Here is a 20898-nt window from a genome sequence, read left to right as displayed (position 1 = left end):
TCAGCATCTCTGGAAAAATAATAACAACACAACAGAAACAGCAAAAAAAACAATCTGTAGACTAGTATCTTATTTTTGTCGCCTTCATCTCCATCTCCATCATCAGCATCAGCTTGGCGAGAGAATGGAGCGCGACTTAATATTCAAACCATCATCGTGGTTGTCGTAGTTGTTTGTCGTGCTGCTGCGGCCGCGCGCCGCCGCAGCCGTTTCGTTAGTTGGTCGTCCGGTCGCGGTCGGCTTGATCGGATTTTGCTAAAATCGTTCGAAAAGAGAACTTAATTCAAGGCTCTTAACTTGTTCTCAAATCGAAGGATTTTTTTTTGGTTTGCTAATGTTCGCGTATCTACATCTCTTTTTTTTAACCAGGCTCAAATACAAGATCTTCTCTGTTCGAGGTTTTTAGATTTGTATAAACGGAACGTGTAGCCGTGCGGTTATTGGACGTACCCGTAACGGTTTTGCAAGATATGTAGATATATGTTTACAAATCTGAGCTTTCGTTTAATATATTTATGTATGTATATACAAACATAGGCATCTCTCTCAATTGATTGGTAGGCAATGTTGTAACTAATTAAAATTTTTGTTTAAATCTTGAATTTCTAGTTGAAGCTGGCAGCTGAATAAATAGATGGAAATTGGTCGAACTCAGTTGACGAACAAAATAAACAGACATTTCCCGAACTATCAACATTTCCAAAAGAACTCCCTACTAACTATTGCAGACATGTCAAAAACAAGTATTAATAAATTTGTATAATTTTTGAAATCGATTTGATGTTCTTGTAGCTTTTAATTTTTATGTTAATTTGATGGAACTAATTTTCCCGCAGGCTACTTGCGATTCAAAAACAAACGATGTAACTTATAGTTCAGCCATCAAATCAAATTCTATGAACTTAAGCCGATAAAGAGTTGTTTTTCAATTAAATTTTTAATTTTAATTTTAAAAAACTAGAAGATAAGTGAGGAAATATTAACTACATATATTTGCTTGAGCAGATTAAATTAAATTAGACAATTAAATTATTAAATTAAATATACATTTACCGAATATGCTTTTTTGATCTGCTTCACTGCTTTTCAACATTGCCTTAAAAAAAGAAAGATTTTTGAAGTGGATAATACTTCTATTATTATTGTTATTATTACTATTAATATCATTATTATTATTAATATTATTTTTATTATTATTATTATTTTTATTATTATTATTATTATTATTATTATTATTATTATTATTATTATTATTATTATTATTATTATTATTATTATTATTATTATTATTATTATTATTATTATTATTATTATTATTATTATTATTATTATTATTATTATTATTATTATTATTATTATTATTATTATTATTATTATTATTATTATTATTATTATTATTATTATTATTATTATTATTATTATTATTATTATTATTATTATTATTATTATTATTATTATTATTATTATTATTATTATTATTATTATTATTATTATTATTATTATTATTATTATTATTATTATTATTATTATTATTATTATTATTATTATTATTATTATTATTATTATTATTATTATTATTATTATTATTATTATTATTATTATTATTATTATTGTTATTATTATTATTATTATTATTATTATTATTATTATTATTATTATTATTATTATTATTATTATTATTATTATTATTATTATTATTATTAACTTCCCATAGGAAGTTATTGTAATGGGTCCGATTTGTCAAATTGAAAATTTTGACATTTCTCGACGTTTCAAGGTCCCTAGAGTCGAAATAAAAGATTTTTAGAAAGATGTCTGTGCGTGCGTGTGTACGTACGTTCGTACGTCCGTACGTCCGTACGTTCGCGACGTTTTTTTCGTCGTCCATAGCTCAAGAACCAGAAGAGATATCGACTTCAAATAAATTTTGTTATACAGATAATAAGGCAGAAAGATGCAGAAAGGGCTCTCAAGAAAATTGCGTGGGTAGTTTTTTACCATAGCAGTTTAAAAAAAAGTGAACATTTTGGTTAACAATAAATATCTTATGAACCGAAAACGCTAGAGACTTGAATTTAATTTTATATAATAAACTGTAACGTGATCTCAAAGAAATATATTTTTTGAAAAAAATCTATCTAACGGTTTTTTTTCTAAATCAAAAAAACTGAAAAAAAAATTTGTCACCTCCTAAATTTAACGACTAACATATGATTTCATCTCCAAAACAATTTTGAGCAACGGAGAATAATGTTTTTGAAATCTGATAAAATTTTGAGAAAAATCCAATTGACAGTTTTTTTTATAAAAAATAAAAATCTAAAAAAACATTACTCAAAGTTCGTAAAAATTAAATATCGATTCAAATATCTTTTCAAAAACTTTAAATTTAGGCTTCAAACTTATTTTATCTTATAAGAAATATTGTTTTCAACATTCAGTAAAATTTTGAAGAAAATCGAATTGACAGTTTTTTTTACAAAAAATAAAAACCTAAAAAAAAATTAATAAAAGTTTGTAAAAATTGATTTTCGACTCAAATATCTTTTCAAAACTTTGAGATATTGGCTTTAATTTACTTTTATCTTTCATAAAATATTGTTGTCAACATTCAGTAAAATTTTAAACAAAATCGAATTGACAGTTTTTTTTATAAAAAAATAAAAACCGAACAAAAATTAACAAAAGTTGGTAAAAATTGAATATGGATTCAAATATCTTTTCAAAAACTTGAAAGTTAGACTTCAAACTTATTTTATCTTATAAGAAATATTGTTTTAAGTATTCTGAAAGATGTTGAGAAAAATCGAATTGACAGTTTTTTTACAAAAAATAAAAACCTTAAAAAAAATTTATAAAAGTTCGTAAAAATTGATTTTCGACTCAAATATCTTTTCAAAAATTGTAGATATTGGCTTTTAACTACTTTTATCTTTCAAACAATATTGTTGTTAAAATTTAGTAAAATTTTGAAAAAAATCGAATTGATAGTTTTTGTACAAAAAATTAAATACCTAAAAAAAAATTTAACAAAAGTTGGCAAAAATTGATTTTCGACTCAAATATCTTTTCAAAACTATAAAATATTGGCTTCAAACTAATTTTATCTTATAGAAAATATTGTTTTCAACATTCGATAGAATTTTGAAGAAAATCGAATTGACGGTTTTTTTACAAAAAATAAAACTCTAAAAAAAAAACAATACTAAAACTTGGTAAAAATTTACTTTCGGCTCAAATAGCTTTTCAAAAATTAAAAATATTGTCTTCAAACTTATTTTATTTTACAGAAAATATTGTTTTCGATATTCAGTGATTTTTATTTAAAAATCCAACAGTCCGTTTTTCATAAAAAATAAAATCTACAAAAAATAGTACGCAAATTTGGTAAAAATTGGTACGAGTACCTACATATAGACAAACTTTGAAGCCAGGCAAATCGACAGACGGGATGGGAAGTTATCAGTTTGGGTCGCATCCCAGCCTCTTTTTTCTTATTATTATAATGCTAAATACTTCATTTAATTAAAGGTAAGGAATTTGAGTATTAGGGGCATATATTTAATTCTACATGAGGTGCTTTGAGCAGATTCATTGCTTTTAGTTCCATTTTTTTCTTTTTACAACATTTTCCCTGTAAACTTAATTCAGATATGATTGGATCTGATGACAACAAAAAATAATTAAAAAGATCAATGTTGGTATGCTCTGCTGTACTCTCTGCTTCTATGTTCTCTTATGAACTTAAAATCTTTATTTTTGGCCTATTGTGCTTCCTGTCCTAACTGTCCAATAGGCAAAATTGCTTGCTTAATAACTTTAGAGCCATGAATTAGCACTTTGTGAACACTTGTCGGCATATTATACCACGGATACAAGGACACGTACTGTTTTGCAGTTTCCAGGGAAACGCTAATGCTTCGTCTGGAGACATGGGTACAGGTATTTTTTTCTGAATCTTTTCTGGTCCTACTTTTTTTTACAGATGACATTGATTTTTCAACAGCTTCTTTAACAACATGAGTGGCATCTCGCTTACCACTCTTCCATAACGCAGATTGAGTTGCACGTGAAAGTTTTTCTATTATTATCAACCATATTTTGTACTTTTTTTTTGTTGACATCTAATACCAGCATCAAGGAAATTTTTTGATGGCCTTCCAGCTTTTGATGGTCTAGGTTGACTATCCCCACCCTCATTAACAGACAATTTTATTCTGGTTTCAAGCCATGTTATATTGAGTTTCAAAAATCTAAGTCGGTAGTTATTTGGTTTTTTCCAAAGAGATTCAACATTTTTCACAAAATTTTCCAACTTACTTTGAATACCTTCGGTTTTCAGGTGCTTAGTGTTGTTAATAAGCAATTCTAATAATCTTACACATTTAGCCCTAGTTAAAGTTTTGAATTTTAACCATTCCTCATATAATTCGAAGTACGTAATTTCAGCAACCATTTCTTAAAACCAAAATTTAATAAAATACTGGGGCAACGCGGGGACTAAAATTTTGTTCCCGTTATATTTCTTAATACATGTACTAACTAATACAAAGGTAAGTCATATCTGCAATTTTTTATAAGACTCGATACATTTTAACTTTTCATCAAAAATACAATAACAACTAAACAACGGAATAACTAAAAATATATAACATATACTTAATGTTTTTTATAGAAGTATAGTATAATATTTAAAGCATTAAGAAATCACAAAAAAAATGCACCGATAAACGTTCAATGGCGTAACGAAATCTGCAAACGCGTGTAACTCTTTGTTTTGATAATAAGTAAAATGTTAAGAATTTGTTAACTCTGGTGTTGCCATAGTACTAAAATATTTAAAACAGCCATTAACTTAATGCGTTATTACATAGGTTCGGTACACAGCATTCGATTAATAAGGGGTTTGGGTCAAATTATTATGTGTCAGAAATTTGAATAAATTCGTTTTAGATGTCGATTCTGGACCACAGTGCGATGCAAGTAGTTCTTCTCCCCTCTGATTTCGCTGTTATGTACAAGACTTATACGTCCAAAGCTTGAGTATAACTCCCATATCTGGGCTGGTGCCCAGATATGGGAGTGTTCTAATAAGCGCACACTCAAGTGGATAATATAATAAATTATTGTAAAAAATTAAAATTAACAACAATATTTTGCATATAGTTTTATTTCCAAATCTATTTTTGCTAACAAAATCGTTAACCAAATTTACCAATTTTAGAAGCGTATTTTTTTTACAATATTTTAATTTTTTATAAAAAAGCTGACCGTTGGATTTTTGTAAAAAGTGTAGGGAATTTTGAAATCAATATTTTCCTTGAGATAACATTAGTTTGAATCCAATATTTTTAATTATTGAAAAGATATTTGAGTTGAAAGTAAATTTGTTTCAATAGTTAGCATTTTTTTTTAGGTTTTTATTTTTTTTGTAAAAAAAATTGTAGCATCGATTTTTCTTAAAATTTAACAGAATTTTAAAAAATGTCAATTGGATTTTTCTCAAAATTTTAGCAGATGTAAAAAACTTTATTTTATGGTGCATTCAATTATTTTGGTTTTTTGTTCGTAAAATATTCGAGGTGACATTCATTTTTTTTTTTTCATTTTTTTGATTTATAAAAAAAAATCGTTCATCGGATTTTTTCCCAAAAATGTATTTGGTTAGTATCGCGTTAAAATATACAGATAATATAAAATTTCAATTAAGTCGCTAGCATTTTTGGTTCGTGAGATATTTTGGTTTAACCAAAATTTTCACAGTTTTTAAAAATTACTATGGTAAAAAAACCACCCACTCAATTCTTTGAGAGTCCTTTCGGCATCTGTTGTAGTATTATCTGTATACAAAAAATTATTTGAAGTCGATATCTCTACTGCTTCTTGAGCTTTAGGCAACGAAAAAGACTTCCTAAACGTAAGGACGTACTAACGCTTGTACACACACAGACATCTCTCTAAAAATCCTTTATTTAGATTCTAGGTACTTTGAAACGTCGAGAAATGTCAACAATTTTAGTTCCGCAAATCGTACCGCTTGCAATCATTTTCTATGGAAAGTTGAAAATTACGTATATGCGCCACCACTTTTATGAATAAACACTTAACAGATTTAGCATAGATACCGAAGATATTTTGAACAGAACAAAACTTTTAAATGGACTTAAAATAATAGCAATTGCTTACAATTATAGATAAGAGTATAAACACATTTATTTACAAAATACATATAAAAATATATTTATTATTAACGTACATACATATAACCTATTTTAGTAACATATTTTTAGTTTGCGTATTTATTTCATATTAATGGCACCCACAACTTTTGACAATCATATTTTTATATTTTTTCAAATTTACATTTGCATCATTTATATGGTAAAGTACTCTAAGAGCACCTAACATTGAGGGTGCACAGCAAGGTTTTGGAACTTTTTTTGGTTCCAAAAGATGCACCAAAGTTTGTACAATCGCATGATTTGTTGCGTTCATATGAGCTGTAAGTGGAAAATTACATTCGCCACTGCAATAATAAGCTCCATAGCCTTCAGGAGCAATAATCCAATCCTAGAACAGAAATTCAGGTACGTTTTATAATAAATAAGTAAATTAACATTCGATTTACTTACATGCCATTCAAGGTCCTTAAAATCTATGTAAAGAGTTTGCATTTGACAGCTTTTCATGCTTTCACCAGAATGATGCTGTTCTAAAAGTGGATGCATTTCACTTTTTCTACTTCTTCTCGATTGGCCAACATTTCGCTTTCGTCTTGTGTGGCGTGGTGTTGTTTTAATCACCTAAAAATATGCAACAATTTATTTGGTTTTAATATAAGAAAATTATTATGATACACCGTTACTCATCTTTGTATGTTATCATGTATACAAAGGTATTCAACTAAATCAATTCCTTATAATGGGCAGGTTCAGCATACATATTGGACTTAAAAGTTAGGCAAGTTTCTATTATCTGATTGGCCAGCTGCCAAAATGTACCTTCCAATTAAGGCAACTTTAATGGAAAGTTCGTCAAGAAAAATCTCCCTAACTATTAAGTCAAGCCTACTTCTATCGAAATGACAGTTGATCATGTTTTTTCATTCAACTGAATGCTGAACTTAATTATTATATTATTTATTTGAAAAGTATTAATTGAAATTAATTCAATAAATAAGTTTGGAACAATTTAAATAAAGTAAAATTGTGTTTTATTTGCAAGTGTGAATAATTTTTAATTGTTGGAACAAGTCGAATATTACAATATATTTCTTTACAATACAAAATGCAAATAGTGATGGACTTGTAGCTTGTCTGAGGGGTGTTTTGTAGACAATATTTTGTTGGTACTTTTTTTACTATGATCTTAAAGTAGAGGTTTGCGAAGTAAAGTTCGGAATGTGAAATTCATGAAACTTAAAAAAATTAACTAGTTGCCTTGGTCAAAATGTACTTTTAAAGAATGAAGTAGACTGCAAATGAAGTCCCTATGTTGCCTGAACCTGCCCAATATAAATAATACCAAAACAGAATAATCACTGGGTGTGTTTTTTTTTAATTTAGCTCTAACCTAATCGTTTTGCGTTACTTCCCTTTTATTTAAATTATTCATTTATTATATTAATCTACAAATAAAGTGCTAATTTTAACTGAGTATCGATGGACCGTTCATACAATATGAATTCGAAATCCAGCCCTATTCCAACCGCTTCGCCCAAAATCATGCACTTTTGACCAATGAAGGATCCAGGGGGGTCATATGAGCCATTAAGCTCAAATAGTTTAGTTATATGAGCACAGATTTCCTCTGCAGATTATCACCAAAAAACGAAAATATTTGTAATAATCTTGAAAGTATTCAGAAAATTTTAAATTTAGAAAAAACTTGAGTAATGCTTTACATTTTTTTTAATAAGATCCTTTCACATATTTAGATCCTTAAGAGGAAACCTTAAATTAAAAAAAATGTCTTTTAAAATCCGGAAAATCGTATATATTTTTAATATTTGGCTTTTTTATTTTTTTTTTAAATTGGTTATCTATTAAATAGAAAATCTTTTGAAATCTTAATAAATTGAAGAAATCTACTTTTTGATGTGGATTCGCTCTGGGATTAAGACTGAATGTCGAGAATATAAATATCCCACAAACAACTAAAATGACACTTTCACATCTATTAATTTTATATAAAAGCTTTGAATCTCTCGATAAATGAAGTGAGAAGAGATTCTCCACCTTTTTTGTGAGTGGCACACTACTTTTACCTCAGTTTGTTTGTTTTTAGAGAAATGACGTTCTTATAAATGCAACTATACATAAATCGTTAAATTCAAGAAACAAAAATTTGTCTCTCTCCAATTTTTAAATTTTGTTGACTCCTTTTTCATCAAAATATTTTCAAAAGGTTCAAGCAAAAGGTCAGAAAAACATACGACAAAAATGGCGGACTATTCTTCTTTCTGAATTCGTTTTTATTTTCCTTGGAAAAAATATCAACTTTGTTTTGCAAACTTTCTCATGTTTTGGCTTTTGCATCTTTGTATATCTTTGTTACATTCTTCGCCTTTATTTTGTATATTACACACACATTTAGAAAACTTTTGGAATCTGTAAATTCAAATTAAATTAGAATTAAAACCTTGTTAAAAATAGTATTCTAAAAAAAAACTCATAAATAAAATTGTCACTTAAATCCCTGAAATAAGGTTACACATTATGTTATTTTAAGTCTGTCAACATCCTTTACAGAACATTTTTGAGCAATGTCCAACAACTCGTAGTTATTTTTAAGTGTGTGACCACTGTTCTGATTAAAAGTCGGGATCCGCCCTTGTTTTGAGTACAGGAATATTTATTTATTCCATTGCAAACGATAAACAACACATAAAACTATGAAGTAAAACAAAATAAATCAACCCAATTAAATTTACGAGTACAAGCGAACTTGTTTAAAAGTACCTTATAGTCTGAGTTCTCTTTTTGCATGTTTTTTTTGAAAAAAAAACATTGTTCTTATAATGCATCGGGTTTTTTGAGCCTAAGTAAAATAAAACACACCATTCGTTATTCGACATATCCGAAATTCAAGACATACAACAAAAATTAAATTAAATTATTTTAACAAAATCAGTCTAAACGAAAGACGACCTATGCAGGTATTTAGATAGGATAAGATATTGTCAATGTGAAGTAATATACATGTTTTACTTACACTGTTGGTTCGAGATCTTGAAAAATAGAAAATAAAAGTGACTATTTTGAATTTGCTTAACACGACCTTGAGTTACTTTTAATTCAAATTTTCAGCTCTATTTTAGTCTATACAGAACCCAACCCATCATTAGCTTATGACATTTTCGTTAAAGTCTTGCAAATGCATTTAAAAAATTCAACTACAGTATAGTCTAGGTCAAATACAATTTGTAAGCTCAAACGACTTGAGCCATGGTTAAAGTTTACTTATTAAAATAAACAAAAAGAATACAATGAGAAAGAAATGTAAACGATATCCTCATAACCAAAGACTTAAACAAAAATACATTATACTGAATCAGAAAGTTATTAAGGAGGTAAAATCGTCTCGCGAACATTTTTACACCAATAAATTTGAAAATTGCGGAGGCAATATCAAAAGAAGAGTGGAAAGTTGATAACACTTTTTTAAATAGGCAAATTAACGAAGAAGATTATGTACTGGATATTGAATATTCCTGACAACATTACTCGCACACACGAATGGTTGCGAGTTGTAAGTCACTAGGCCCTGGTTCACAACGGACTGTTGCGCCACCCAATTTATTTTTTATTTTTATTGAAGTGGAAAATCAAATACTTTCAAACCCTGATGAAATGGCAAATGCCTTCAATAATTTCCGCAGTTATGTTTTCAGATTTGGCTTATAAGGGTTTTCAATGCAATAGTTCGCTATAGGTCGCTCAAGAGAAGATACAATATTAAAATTATGCAGCAAAACAAGCGAGGGTTTTAACAAAAAAAAGTAATACCTTAGCTTTATTTATTGATATGACCAAAGCGTTTGATATGGTCAATCATGATATTTTTTTGACAAACTTTATTAAGCTGGTTTTAGAGGTGAAATCCATAACTGGTTTGCTTCCTATTTAGTAAAAAATAGTAAAACTTGGAAATGTCTTTAGCTAGGTCATGAATATTAGTTTTGGTGTAATGCAAGGTTCTGTATTGGCCCCGGTTTTTTTTTAATATATGTGAATTCCATATTCCAGCATCATTTTAGTAGTAGTGTAACGGCTTTTGCTGATGATCTGGCTTTTACTTACGAAAGCAGTAACTTTTTTGAATCATTAGTTAAACTACAAAAAGACTTGCAAGTTTTAAGACAATTGTTTTTAAAACATGAGGTATTAGTAAGCGAAAAAAAAAACTTATGATTTGCAGCTTTTAAAAATGTAAGAGCAATTGATTGCGACATTTACTTTCACTCTGCAGAATGTAAGAAAATTTGCACGTCGACCCACACTTGTAATAGTAAAAACTACTGAAAATGTTGTCTGTTCATCTACTTGTCGGTTGAGAGTTTCAAATATGTGTATTTTATTTGATAAAAATCTGCACTGGAAAGCAAACACATAACAGGCTAAACAGTACATGTTATCTGTTACTCAAACATTTTTATGTTAAGACCATTTTGCTCAAAACCTTGTTGGTAACAATATACGACGGACTCGTTCACTCGAAACTGCAATATGGTACATCTTGTTGAGGAGGCACTTATTGCAATACACTTGAAAATCTTGTTTTGTCTCAAAAACATATAACAAGCACATGGCCGTTATTTAAAAATCTTCTTATCTTACCGCAATTCGAAACTCAAATTTGTACAACTTGGGGATAAATAGTAAATTTTTAGTTAAAGTTCCAGCCCCTAACAAAACCCACTATTCGAATTTTTTCAATTTCATACCACCTAAACGGCCTCACAATTATTCGAATTTTAAACGAACTGAACCTCGTTTTGAAAAAGAAGTCAAAATATGGCTCTTTACAATGGATAGCTCAGAAATCAAAGATTTATTGATAATTGTAGTTAAATAAACTTTATATTTTTTCAATATTTAAATATTAAAAATTAACATTATTTATTAAATTTGGCATCTTAGTTTTTTTAGCATTTGTTAATTTTATTTATATACAAATTATTCTTTAAATAAAACGTGACCCCACACGTAATACATATTAAAGTTTCTTTTTTTAAAGGGTCGTTCGACACTAGCCTTAAAGGGTTATAGGTATCTTTTACTTTTTTATAATACACTTTAGATAATGTCATTAAAAATTAATATTTTGTAAATTATTTTTAAAAATGAAAAAGAAGTTTATTTAGAAAATTGATTAAATACCAAACTTTTAGAATTTTGAGGTGTCATGCCAACGTAAAATGTTCGTAAAAATTATGTTTCCTTTTTGGAATATAAAGGCCGTATTTCTAAAAGTCTCCTAATGAAAGAGATCTAAAACGCAGCCGCTCGCAGGTCTAAATCCTATTTAGATATTTAAACGCGTTATCCTCGCAATAAGATTTGTCAATTTCGCTGACAAAGAGGAATTAAAAGACAGACTTGAAATTTTAACTGAGTATGTTTGTGATCAGATAAATATTGACTATGTGGTATAAAACATATGACGATTTTAAAGACAATAAAACAGACTTATCATGACGATGCTCATAATTCAATTCAAATAAAAGTACAATTTTCTTCAGCTTAAATAAGGCTTTAGAGCGCTTATGCACACAAATTCGTCATGACTAAAACTAACAAGCATGTTTAGAAGAACATATTTTAGTAGCTCCTTCATTATTAATTTAGAGATATGTACTTCGTACAGTACATAATTACCTTAAATTATGTGTGTTTCTCTTAAGTCTTTCTTAGCAAAAAAATTTGTTCATATGTATAAGCCATGCTATCAAACCCAAAATATCCAAACATTGCATTAATGTTATCTTCTGAAAAGATCAGCACTAACCTCTGGTCCTCGAAAAAAGCCAATCAAAAATGGTTGAAATTCATCTGCACCCCTTTGATGCACCAAACCGATATCATCCAAGCGTACCTCGCGGTCTGCCCTATTAGCCTCATGAACGCCAATATAAATTCCCTTATTATCCTGCGGATTGGCCAGCCATTTCGCAAGTCCTTCGGTAACATTCAATTCCAGCCATCCCTGATAGTCTGTGGTTGTATTTAATGACGACAGTATCTCTAATTCACTTTCGTCGTCGGCCTGCACAATCGCATAAACAGCAATCGTAAATTCTTTTCCAGCATTTCCTGCCGCCATTCTGCCTTGATTTGTTTTTTTGTATATCCTCAATTCGGCCATCATTAAGTAATTATGACTGGGCACTTGGGAAACATCGAACCATAGTCGGCGCCCATGCTCATGTCGGACTTCGGGTACATGGTGGTCTGAAAATATTTTGAATTTTATTTCATTATGATACCTTGATAATAAAAGTTGTTAGTTTGGTCAGCAAAAGGTACTGGAATGTCACTCATTTTTAAAGATGATATATAAAATAAATGGACCTAAGTTTTTATAATTTGTTTTCTTTGAATCGGTTTTGACATTTTGAAAACATAACTAAAATTTTCAAAATCAAAATGACTCAATAACCCTTAACTACAGTTTAATGTTTTTACAAAGTTTCTTAGCCTATGTGTTTGCATTTTTTTTTTAAATATTTGTCATAAATTAGAAAGCATACATTAATTTCAATTCTTGAGTCCATAATCACAGCGGAATGAGGCAGCCTGATAAGTAAAAGAAATGAAGGAAGATCAAACGAATTAGCCCATCACAAACAAAAAGAAACAAAATCAAATAACCCCTTCGGTTCTTGGGGTTTTATTCCTTTTTTTTAAGTGAGTCATATTATGGGAAGAAAAGAACAAAGAAAACGTTTGGGATAAGCCGGTTTTTATGCCTGGCGATCATCGAGATTCAAATTGAACATACTCACACACAATATTCCCAAGTCCTCTAGACTCGTACCTACTTATGTGCCTACCTGGAGCACAAAACTGGCGCTAAAGTTTGGAATCGATTTTAAATGGTCAATAATTGAGGATGGTTCTTTTGTTGTGTGGTAAAAATAAACATCGCAATGCGATTGACCATCATCGGCATTTTAAATTGAATTTTGTTTATTTTTGCTCTGCATTCAGGCTAACAGGGTGGCATTGTTGTCGAATATAATACCAATGCTTTGGATTTTTTTTGGCAGCTCGAAAAATAAACACTTGCAAGCATTGAGGAGGTACAGTAAGTATTTGCAAGTTCTGCTTGCTTTTAAGAAGTTGGAAGTTTAAGTGGTTTTGGGGAAATTTGAATTATTACAATTAAATGTGAACTTTAAATACCAAAGCAAGTAGAAATTTAATTGAAGTTTAAGAAGGTTACTAAGAATGAACCTAACATAACTTTCCTATTCCTTATAATTCAAAGATTTTTCATGAAATCTTTTGGCCTAAGATTCAATACATCCCAGACGTTTCTCAGGACACGAGATTGAAAATTTCAATAAATTTGAAAAATAATTCGATAGTTTTTCTTACGATATTTCTTCTTGAAAGGAAATGAACTAAGTGAATTAAATACTGAATAGAATGTGCAAGTGATATCGGAACTACAGTTGCATCGCAGTTTATTCCTTGATTCGAAACTGCAAGAAACTTTTTTGACCATTAAGCTTTAGATTTGAGGCGTTCAATATTTTTGATAATTTATTAGTATTCCCTAGAGGACCATTAATTGTAAAGAATATCGAAAAGACCGAATATCTCTGGCAAAAAAAATAATCCCATTTTACAATGGAATTTAACTTAGTATATAATTTTAATACTTGTGCAAAACTAATTTAGCACGTTCTTGTTTCTAAGGGTCATAATATACCCTAGGACCTTGTTAATATCTGAAAGGATGTAGAGCATTTGATGACTCAAAGAACAAATAAAAAAAAAAACAATGGTGATAGTTACATAACTTTAAAACCCCATATGTGTATACAGTACTTACATATGTACGTACCTACTTCGTGGAACATACAGCAATATCTTTCCTACCAACCTTTTCATTTAAACAAAAACCAAAAACGAAGGGGCATCAACTTACCCACGTTATATATTACGTTAAATTTATGGACGGTTTCAAATTTCGATCCCTTTTTATAAATCATGTTGTAAAAACAGGTAACTACCAACCTTTTTTTCTACCTCAATTTGAATACAATTTCAAAAGTCCTTGTTGTGACTCATAACAAAAGGACCTGTCATAAGTGCTAATTGGGATACTTGGAAGCAAGTGCATTATTCAACAAAATACAAAAGAACAATGCACTTAAAAACATTCTACCATCCTCTATACCTGTATCATACAACAACCTGTTTGAATAGAGGTATACAAATTTAAAGAACGTATAACTATTATGTACTTAACCTCAGAGGCGCTTAGTTTTTCGTACAAAAAGAATATAAATCTTGGAATTTAGGTAAATGCAGATAAACCCATTTCTAAGGATTGACATTTATAATAAAAAAATTACAGTGAGGTGAATGAAAAATGTCCTTATTGTTAAATTAATTGTTTGTGCAGAACTTATACATAGATAGTAGAATACTGAAGGCACCATTGTGAAACAATATTCCCAGAAAAGAAGTTTAGAATTGGACAGTATAATTCAAGCTACTTTTACAAGTGTTTTTGAGTTTTACACCTATCTTTGATTTAAAATTGTTTAAGTTCAATCATCAAACCAAAAAACTCTGCAAAACTATTAAAAAAGAATATGTGAAATAAACAATTTATTTCTTTGTCTATTCTAAAACATGGCCTCTCATTTCTAAAATGACATAAGGTCTCTTATGCAGCAAGTCCTTCACTTATATTTTTTTTTAATTTGATAGTAAAAATGTTTACGAAAAAATAACTTACTTTTATTTAGGAATGTCATGATAATATCACTTTGATCAATTGCGGTCTTATCGAGATCAGTTATAAAATTATCATCAGCTACATCTCTTTTCTTACGTGTAGATTCACCATTTTCTTCCTCGTTCAATCGATGGTAAACATCAAGAAGGTATTGTGGAGCAGATTTTCTGGAAGAAATTAAGAACAAATAAAAAATTCATACGGTCTAAGAAATGCATACACAATATACATAAATAACTCGACACTCAATGTTCAAAAAGAATGGCCAATATTGAAACCTATAGTAAAAATTTAACATTTTTTAGTTTTTCTTTTGTATACTAAAATTATAAAGGATGTACCAAAACAAACCGTTTATGTAGTAAGAATTTTGAAAATTTTAAGCCCAACAATTTGACATCTGTCATTTAAGAGTTAGCAAATATTCATACCGTTTCGAAGAAATATTCATTTAGCAATGGCACATTTAGATTTAAATCTTTTAAAGTATTACAAGTACAAGAAAAGTTTTCTTCTAAGAGCTATGGGCATGGTTGTAATTCACAATTCATTTGAATGAGCATTCAACTAACGGGAAAGGGCAATTTACTGAAATTAATAGGACACCTGGTGGCGGATAATATTGTGGAGATTTAAAAGAGACTGAACTCTAGCTATTCAAAATCGACGCATTATCCACTCTTTCACTCACAGTAAAATACTGCATAACTTAATGGTTGTTTAATGAGGCACTTCTTCAAATTGAGCAGCAATAAATCAGAAGAAATCATCAGGTATCGTTATCTAAAGTGCTCTGCGTCACGTAAATTTTTTTTTATTAAGCATTTTACATTTATCAAAAACATAGGTTATTACTTCATTATAAAGTACGACCAAAGGAAAATATATAAATTTAAGCTCATTTCTATATACTTATATTTGTACTTTCAATTTGACAACGAGAAAATTGCGTACAGTTTGGCAGCTTCACGCGTCTTTATTTAAACTAATTATAAAGTTCTCCATTAAACCGACGGCGGACCACCACGACTAGCTCCAATATATAACAGCCGAGAGGCTCGATATATGTACGATACCAATGACGCGATGAATATTCTTTTCCAAGGCGTCAAATGTCTTGCACTTATCTGCTTAGAAAATTAACTTTACATAACCGCACAAAAAATTAGTCTAGTGCTGTTAAATCGCAGGTTCTTGAAGATTGTTTTTTTGCGCAAGCCGAATCATTATTTAAGTAATAAGTTTACAAACTTTTTATTTTTGTTATGAAAATTAAATTGACTGACAGCTGTCAAAAGATCCAACTCAGAAAAAAGGTTTGTGCGGATTGAAAAGAAAAAAACATATTTCGCAATGGGGAGTATGAGCTTTAAAAACTTGAAGAAATCAACCAAAGTGATTTAATAGTTGAACAACATAAATTACATACCTACTACAATTAGCTTTAATTTTTGTATCTACTGCTCAAATGGTAGCAAACATAAATCTCCGTATTTACGTTTGTAATAATCTTCAAAAAATTTGTCCAAACATTGAAAATATGCCATTTCTCGATTTTTAATTGGCTGCAATTGATTCCCATTCTTACCGCACTAATTTTGCAATTCGAATGCATGTAAGATATTCAAACCTTGTTTAATGTAACATCAATTTTTACTTAAACAGGCCGTTCCATTAGTGAGTTTTCAGTTAATTAAATACCTATACACATTTGATTCTTTCATTTTTATAAGTATTTTCTTCTAATTAAATTGTTAGCTTGATTTTTTACGAAACTTTATTCAACTAAACATAATGAAAACAGGTCCTTAAAAAGAGGTAAGGGGGATCAGCATTTTGTTCCGCAAGTCAAATTTAAGGAAAATAAATATGTATTTTGTTAAAGCATTTCTTAAAAAGATATTTAATCTACTGTAATTTCGATTTCATAATGCGATATACACTATAAATGTTTGGTTTATATTATTATATTGTTTGATTGAATATGGGACATTCCTTCTTTGTTTAACTACGCCATTTTGTTTGTAGGTTCATGTTAAGAGCGCTCTATCTTGCTGGAAGATAAAATTCCCATTTGTAGCTCGTATTCGCTCAATTGATATGAGGATTTACGCGTTTTCAGGAATTTGCTAGTATTTTTCCAAATTAACTGTTCCATCCATAAAGTAAATAATATAATCATAAAGTAATACTTTCAAAAAAAGTGTTCCAACTTCATGATTCATAGTGGTTATCTACATAGAACATAGAAGGGAATGGCTCTTTCCTCTTAAAACTTTTTTATAATAAAACCCTCAAAATCACACTAAAATCTGTCAACACACTATAGACTATTTAATTCTCTTTAAAAAAAATGAGTCTAAATCAACTTGTCAAGGTTTACAAATAAACAAGGACTATAAAACCGAATTCAAGAACATTATAAAATTTTAGCAATCTATGTTTTCATATTGTTATATGAAAAAGGCGTTAAACTATAAATATAGTGTAAATATACTTTGTTCATTAATGTATCTTTAATTATTGTTCAATGAAGTTTATAAAAGGAGGTATAATAATTGTAACTCTATATCACCACATCTACCACAAACAAAAAAAAACACAAAAAGGACCACACCTGTGGTTTATAACTTTACAAAAATATAAACACCAAAGAATGTCAACATTATATTGTCAGCTGCTGTAAAGGACGGCCGACGATAACAGCAGAAGTTGACGGTTGTTCATCTTTATATTTCATACAGCAACAATACAAAAAACTATCTATTATAACCAATAACATGAGACCTCATCCATCAATCAACCACTTGATAGCTTGTAAAATCTTATTTTCCTATATCATTATAGAATTCACAGCAAAGAGGTTCATATTAAAAAAAAAAACTACCACAACTGTAGAATTTTAATTTTTAAAAATGCAAATTTCTGTTTATAGCAACTAAACGGTAGGATTAATACAACAATACAAAAATTTACAGAGTAGGCCAAGCCTACGAATAAGTCTATTTCGCATTTCTTTTTCTTGAATCATCAAAATCATCATGAAGTTATCATCATCATATAAAATATAAAACGTCGACTGTCCGTCCGCCCGTACGTTGCCGCCGCGGTCGTCGATTCGTCTTGTTTGTCTCCAGAGCTAGACTTATACAATAAACACTGATTGTAATTATACCTATATATCGTAAAAATAACTCATCTTGTTTAACAAAATTAAAAATAAAATCGTAAAAATTTAAAATGTCGTTTTTAATAATAATTATGGATGTAGGTACTTATTATTTATTTAAATAATTGTTAACTTTTTTATTCAACCCATCACTCAATTAGTGCGTTTTTCTGTTTAATTGATCACTTCATTTGCTCATCCCGGTCAAGTTTTTTATAGTAAAGTACTAGTACATACCATACAGCACACATATCATCTTGAGCTTCAGATTATTAATTACTTAATTAAAATAAATAATATTTCCACAAATCTCCTCATGTCCAATTATAGTATAGGAAGTGTAGTTACATTTTAAACGACTCATCAGTCAATTTTAGGTGAGTTGACCTTAAGTACATATCTACCAAAATTGTTTTTGTTGGTATTAGATTAACCATATGTTGTCAAAAAAGCTTTAAACAACCTTAAGCAACTCTTAAAATACTTAGAGGATGCATTAAAAATGGTGCTGGCCAAGATCCAGAGTTAAGTTTAGCAGTCAAACCTCAATACAAATTAAGTCTTTTCATTTGATGTCTGAAGAATCGAACTTCATAAAAATTGATGTTTACTCTATTTGTGTTAGAAACATTGTGATTTTCTTTCAACTTTTAAAAAATTCCAAAAACGGAATCCGAAAAATGCTAAAACATAATTTTAAATTAAAAAGTATGTAGAGGTATGTCGTTGAAGACAGTAGAAATACTTTTAAATTATTTACTGGGCTATTGACTAAATTTTAAATTCTATTCTCCATTTCTATTGCAAAACCTAAAAATATAGAGGCTTTATTGCGAATTTCTTATAATACTTGAGTATTTTTATAGCTTTTCGTTCGGTTTTTTAAAAAAGTTCTCAATTAAGTTCTTGTAAAAAATTGCCTATATGTACATTTATGGTTAAATCTTAAATTTAAATGTAATCTATAATTATATTTTGCAACGATTTATACTTAGACTATGAAACTTTCGTAGACAACTCGGAGCCGGCATGAACTTATTTTATTTTATCCAAAATTAATTAAAATTGCTTAACTGAAAGTTTCGTTTTCCAGAAATTTAGAATGTATACTCACCGTAATGAAAGATGGTTATGCCTTCGTCTGGGTCGTTCTGATAATCCCAAAAAGTCCAATATCTCATCTTCCACATCCATCTTTTCATGATCGTCGAGCACACGATGCATAATAGTTTGATCGACTCCATTGTCAAGATAAATTCCCGACTGGCTAGCAAATACTAAAGTAATATTTACAAACAAAACACTTAAAATAACCACCGACTGCATTGTGGCGCAAATGCACTGGAAGTTATTTTTCTTTATCATAAACCGACGGCGATACATTTCGTTAAACAAAAATCTTTAATTTTTAATTTCAAAAATTCGCATTTATGTATTTTCCAAGATACAAACATGAAAACTCAATTTTTATTCTTTATTAATTTTCCGCACTCTCTCAAGATGGAAACAATAATTAAATAAAACATAAAACTTTTTTCTCACGATTAAACTTTGTACTTCGAATTTACATTGTTTCTTTCGTTTTTTTCTGTAGATACAAATTTAATTACTTCGATTAATTCAATTACTTCCCAATCAATATAAACAAACGTGCTCCTTAGGACCGTACATCTTTAAAAGCCATCGCGTAGTTTGAGATTCCTTTAACTGCAACAATAACAACAACAGAACGATATATCTTCTAAATATCTTTCTAAACAAACATTCCAATAAATTGAAGATGGATTTTTTTTACCGTTATATACCTTTGATAGTTAAGTTACACACAAAATAAAATAAAAAACGATAAAAAAAGTCAATGATCAACAAAAATCTTCGAAGAACTTGATGATGTTAAAATATAAATGAACACAATAGATACGCGCGGCACTGTGATGGTTGTCTAGGTTTAGTGGACCTTAAATATATTTTTCTTTAGAGATACTCGTCGTAGCTCGTTATAATAATATTCCTCTCTCTTCCAGAAGTGCATCCGATGAAATTCCAGAAATGACTGAAGAAACGAAACCAAGTTGTCTTGCGCCTTGGCTTTCTTTAGTGGCTGTTGGCTGGCTCACTGGCTGGCTGGCTGGCAGTGGTCGATCGGCCGGCTGGTGTTAGCTGGCATCTCATCTCAGACAAGATCTAGCTAAACAGGCAGGCAGCAGGTAGGTAAAGGCATTCATCTTAAAGCCGTTTACGTTTCGTATTGTTGTCAGTTTAACAAAAAACATCTTTTCCGTGTCTTTCAACAGCAACAACGATATTATACCTCAGCGAACAGCGAGGAACTCAATTCAGACGCCATCCCATCCCATATATTCCATCCAATCGAATCCAGCAAGCATCTACTTTGCTTCTTGCTTTTTGCTTCTTGCTAGCTAGGCCAGTCCGTCCAAATTGAATCAGACATATCAGAGTCTTGTTGTTGTTTAGAGACAAGAGAAAAGGAAAGAACATAATTAACTAAAAGTAAAAATGTACCGAACAACAACAATAAATAAAAACAAAAGCAAACGCGCAAAAGAATACTCTTCTTTTGATCATCATCATTATTATGCCTCTTTTTCCAATATTGTTGAATCTTTTGCCTTTTCATTGGCGGTATAGTATAATTGTAAATTTATGATTGCCACCTACGAAAAATATGTATCTACTAGGGTCGTATAAAGGTTATCAGAAAAAGGATGATCATCTGATGTAGTTTTTAGCGT

The 20898-nt window shown here is 29.5% G+C and overlaps 1 protein-coding gene and 1 long non-coding RNA gene across 4 annotated transcripts; one reads left to right on the top strand and one right to left on the bottom strand.

Moving 5' to 3' along the window:
* The first annotated feature begins 5 nt into the window (after positions 1-5).
* LOC129944435 (uncharacterized) lies at positions 6-20698 on the top strand. Of its 3 annotated transcripts, XR_008781440.1 has the most exons (4): positions 6-517; positions 610-743; positions 20170-20352; positions 20440-20698. It is a non-coding gene; the product is annotated as an uncharacterized LOC129944435 (long non-coding RNA). The 3 variants fall into 3 exon arrangements; XR_008781441.1 differs by lacking the exons at positions 20170-20352; positions 20440-20698 and adding an exon at positions 837-1057; XR_008781439.1 differs by lacking the exons at positions 20170-20352; positions 20440-20698 and having other exon boundaries at positions 610-776.
* Positions 6189-20174, bottom strand: LOC129944434 (protein 60A-like). Its single transcript, XM_056053862.1, has 6 exons — positions 19951-20174; positions 19260-19852; positions 14977-15143; positions 12010-12452; positions 6633-6803; positions 6189-6570 (listed from the first exon to the last, which is right to left on the bottom strand). Exons 2-6 carry the CDS (start codon positions 19526-19528, stop codon positions 6310-6312), a joined length of 1311 nt encoding a protein of 436 aa, XP_055909837.1. The 5' UTR covers positions 19529-19852; positions 19951-20174; the 3' UTR covers positions 6189-6309.
* Positions 20699-20898: the final 200 nt, after the last annotated feature.

Source organism: Eupeodes corollae, chromosome 2, assembly GCF_945859685.1.
Source record: "Eupeodes corollae chromosome 2, idEupCoro1.1, whole genome shotgun sequence".
NCBI classification, from domain to species: Eukaryota; Metazoa; Arthropoda; class Insecta; order Diptera; family Syrphidae; genus Eupeodes; species Eupeodes corollae.
Note: the sequence above shows the minus strand (reverse complement) of the source record. Positions and strands in the feature narration are given on the sequence as shown.

Bases quoted from the DNA above. Each gene is read 5' to 3' on its own strand.
- LOC129944434 (XM_056053862.1), bottom strand. From the start codon at position 19,528: ATGTATCGCCGTCGGTTTATGATAAAGAAAAATAACTTCCAGTGCATT. The intron at 6,804-12,009 runs GTTAGTGCTGAT...GCATATTTTTAG, and splicing joins GCTTTTTTCGAGGACCAGAG to GTGATTAAAACAACACCACG. The intron at 6,571-6,632 runs GTAAGTAAATCG...TTTCTGTTCTAG, and splicing joins TTAAGGACCTTGAATGGCAT to GATTGGATTATTGCTCCTGA.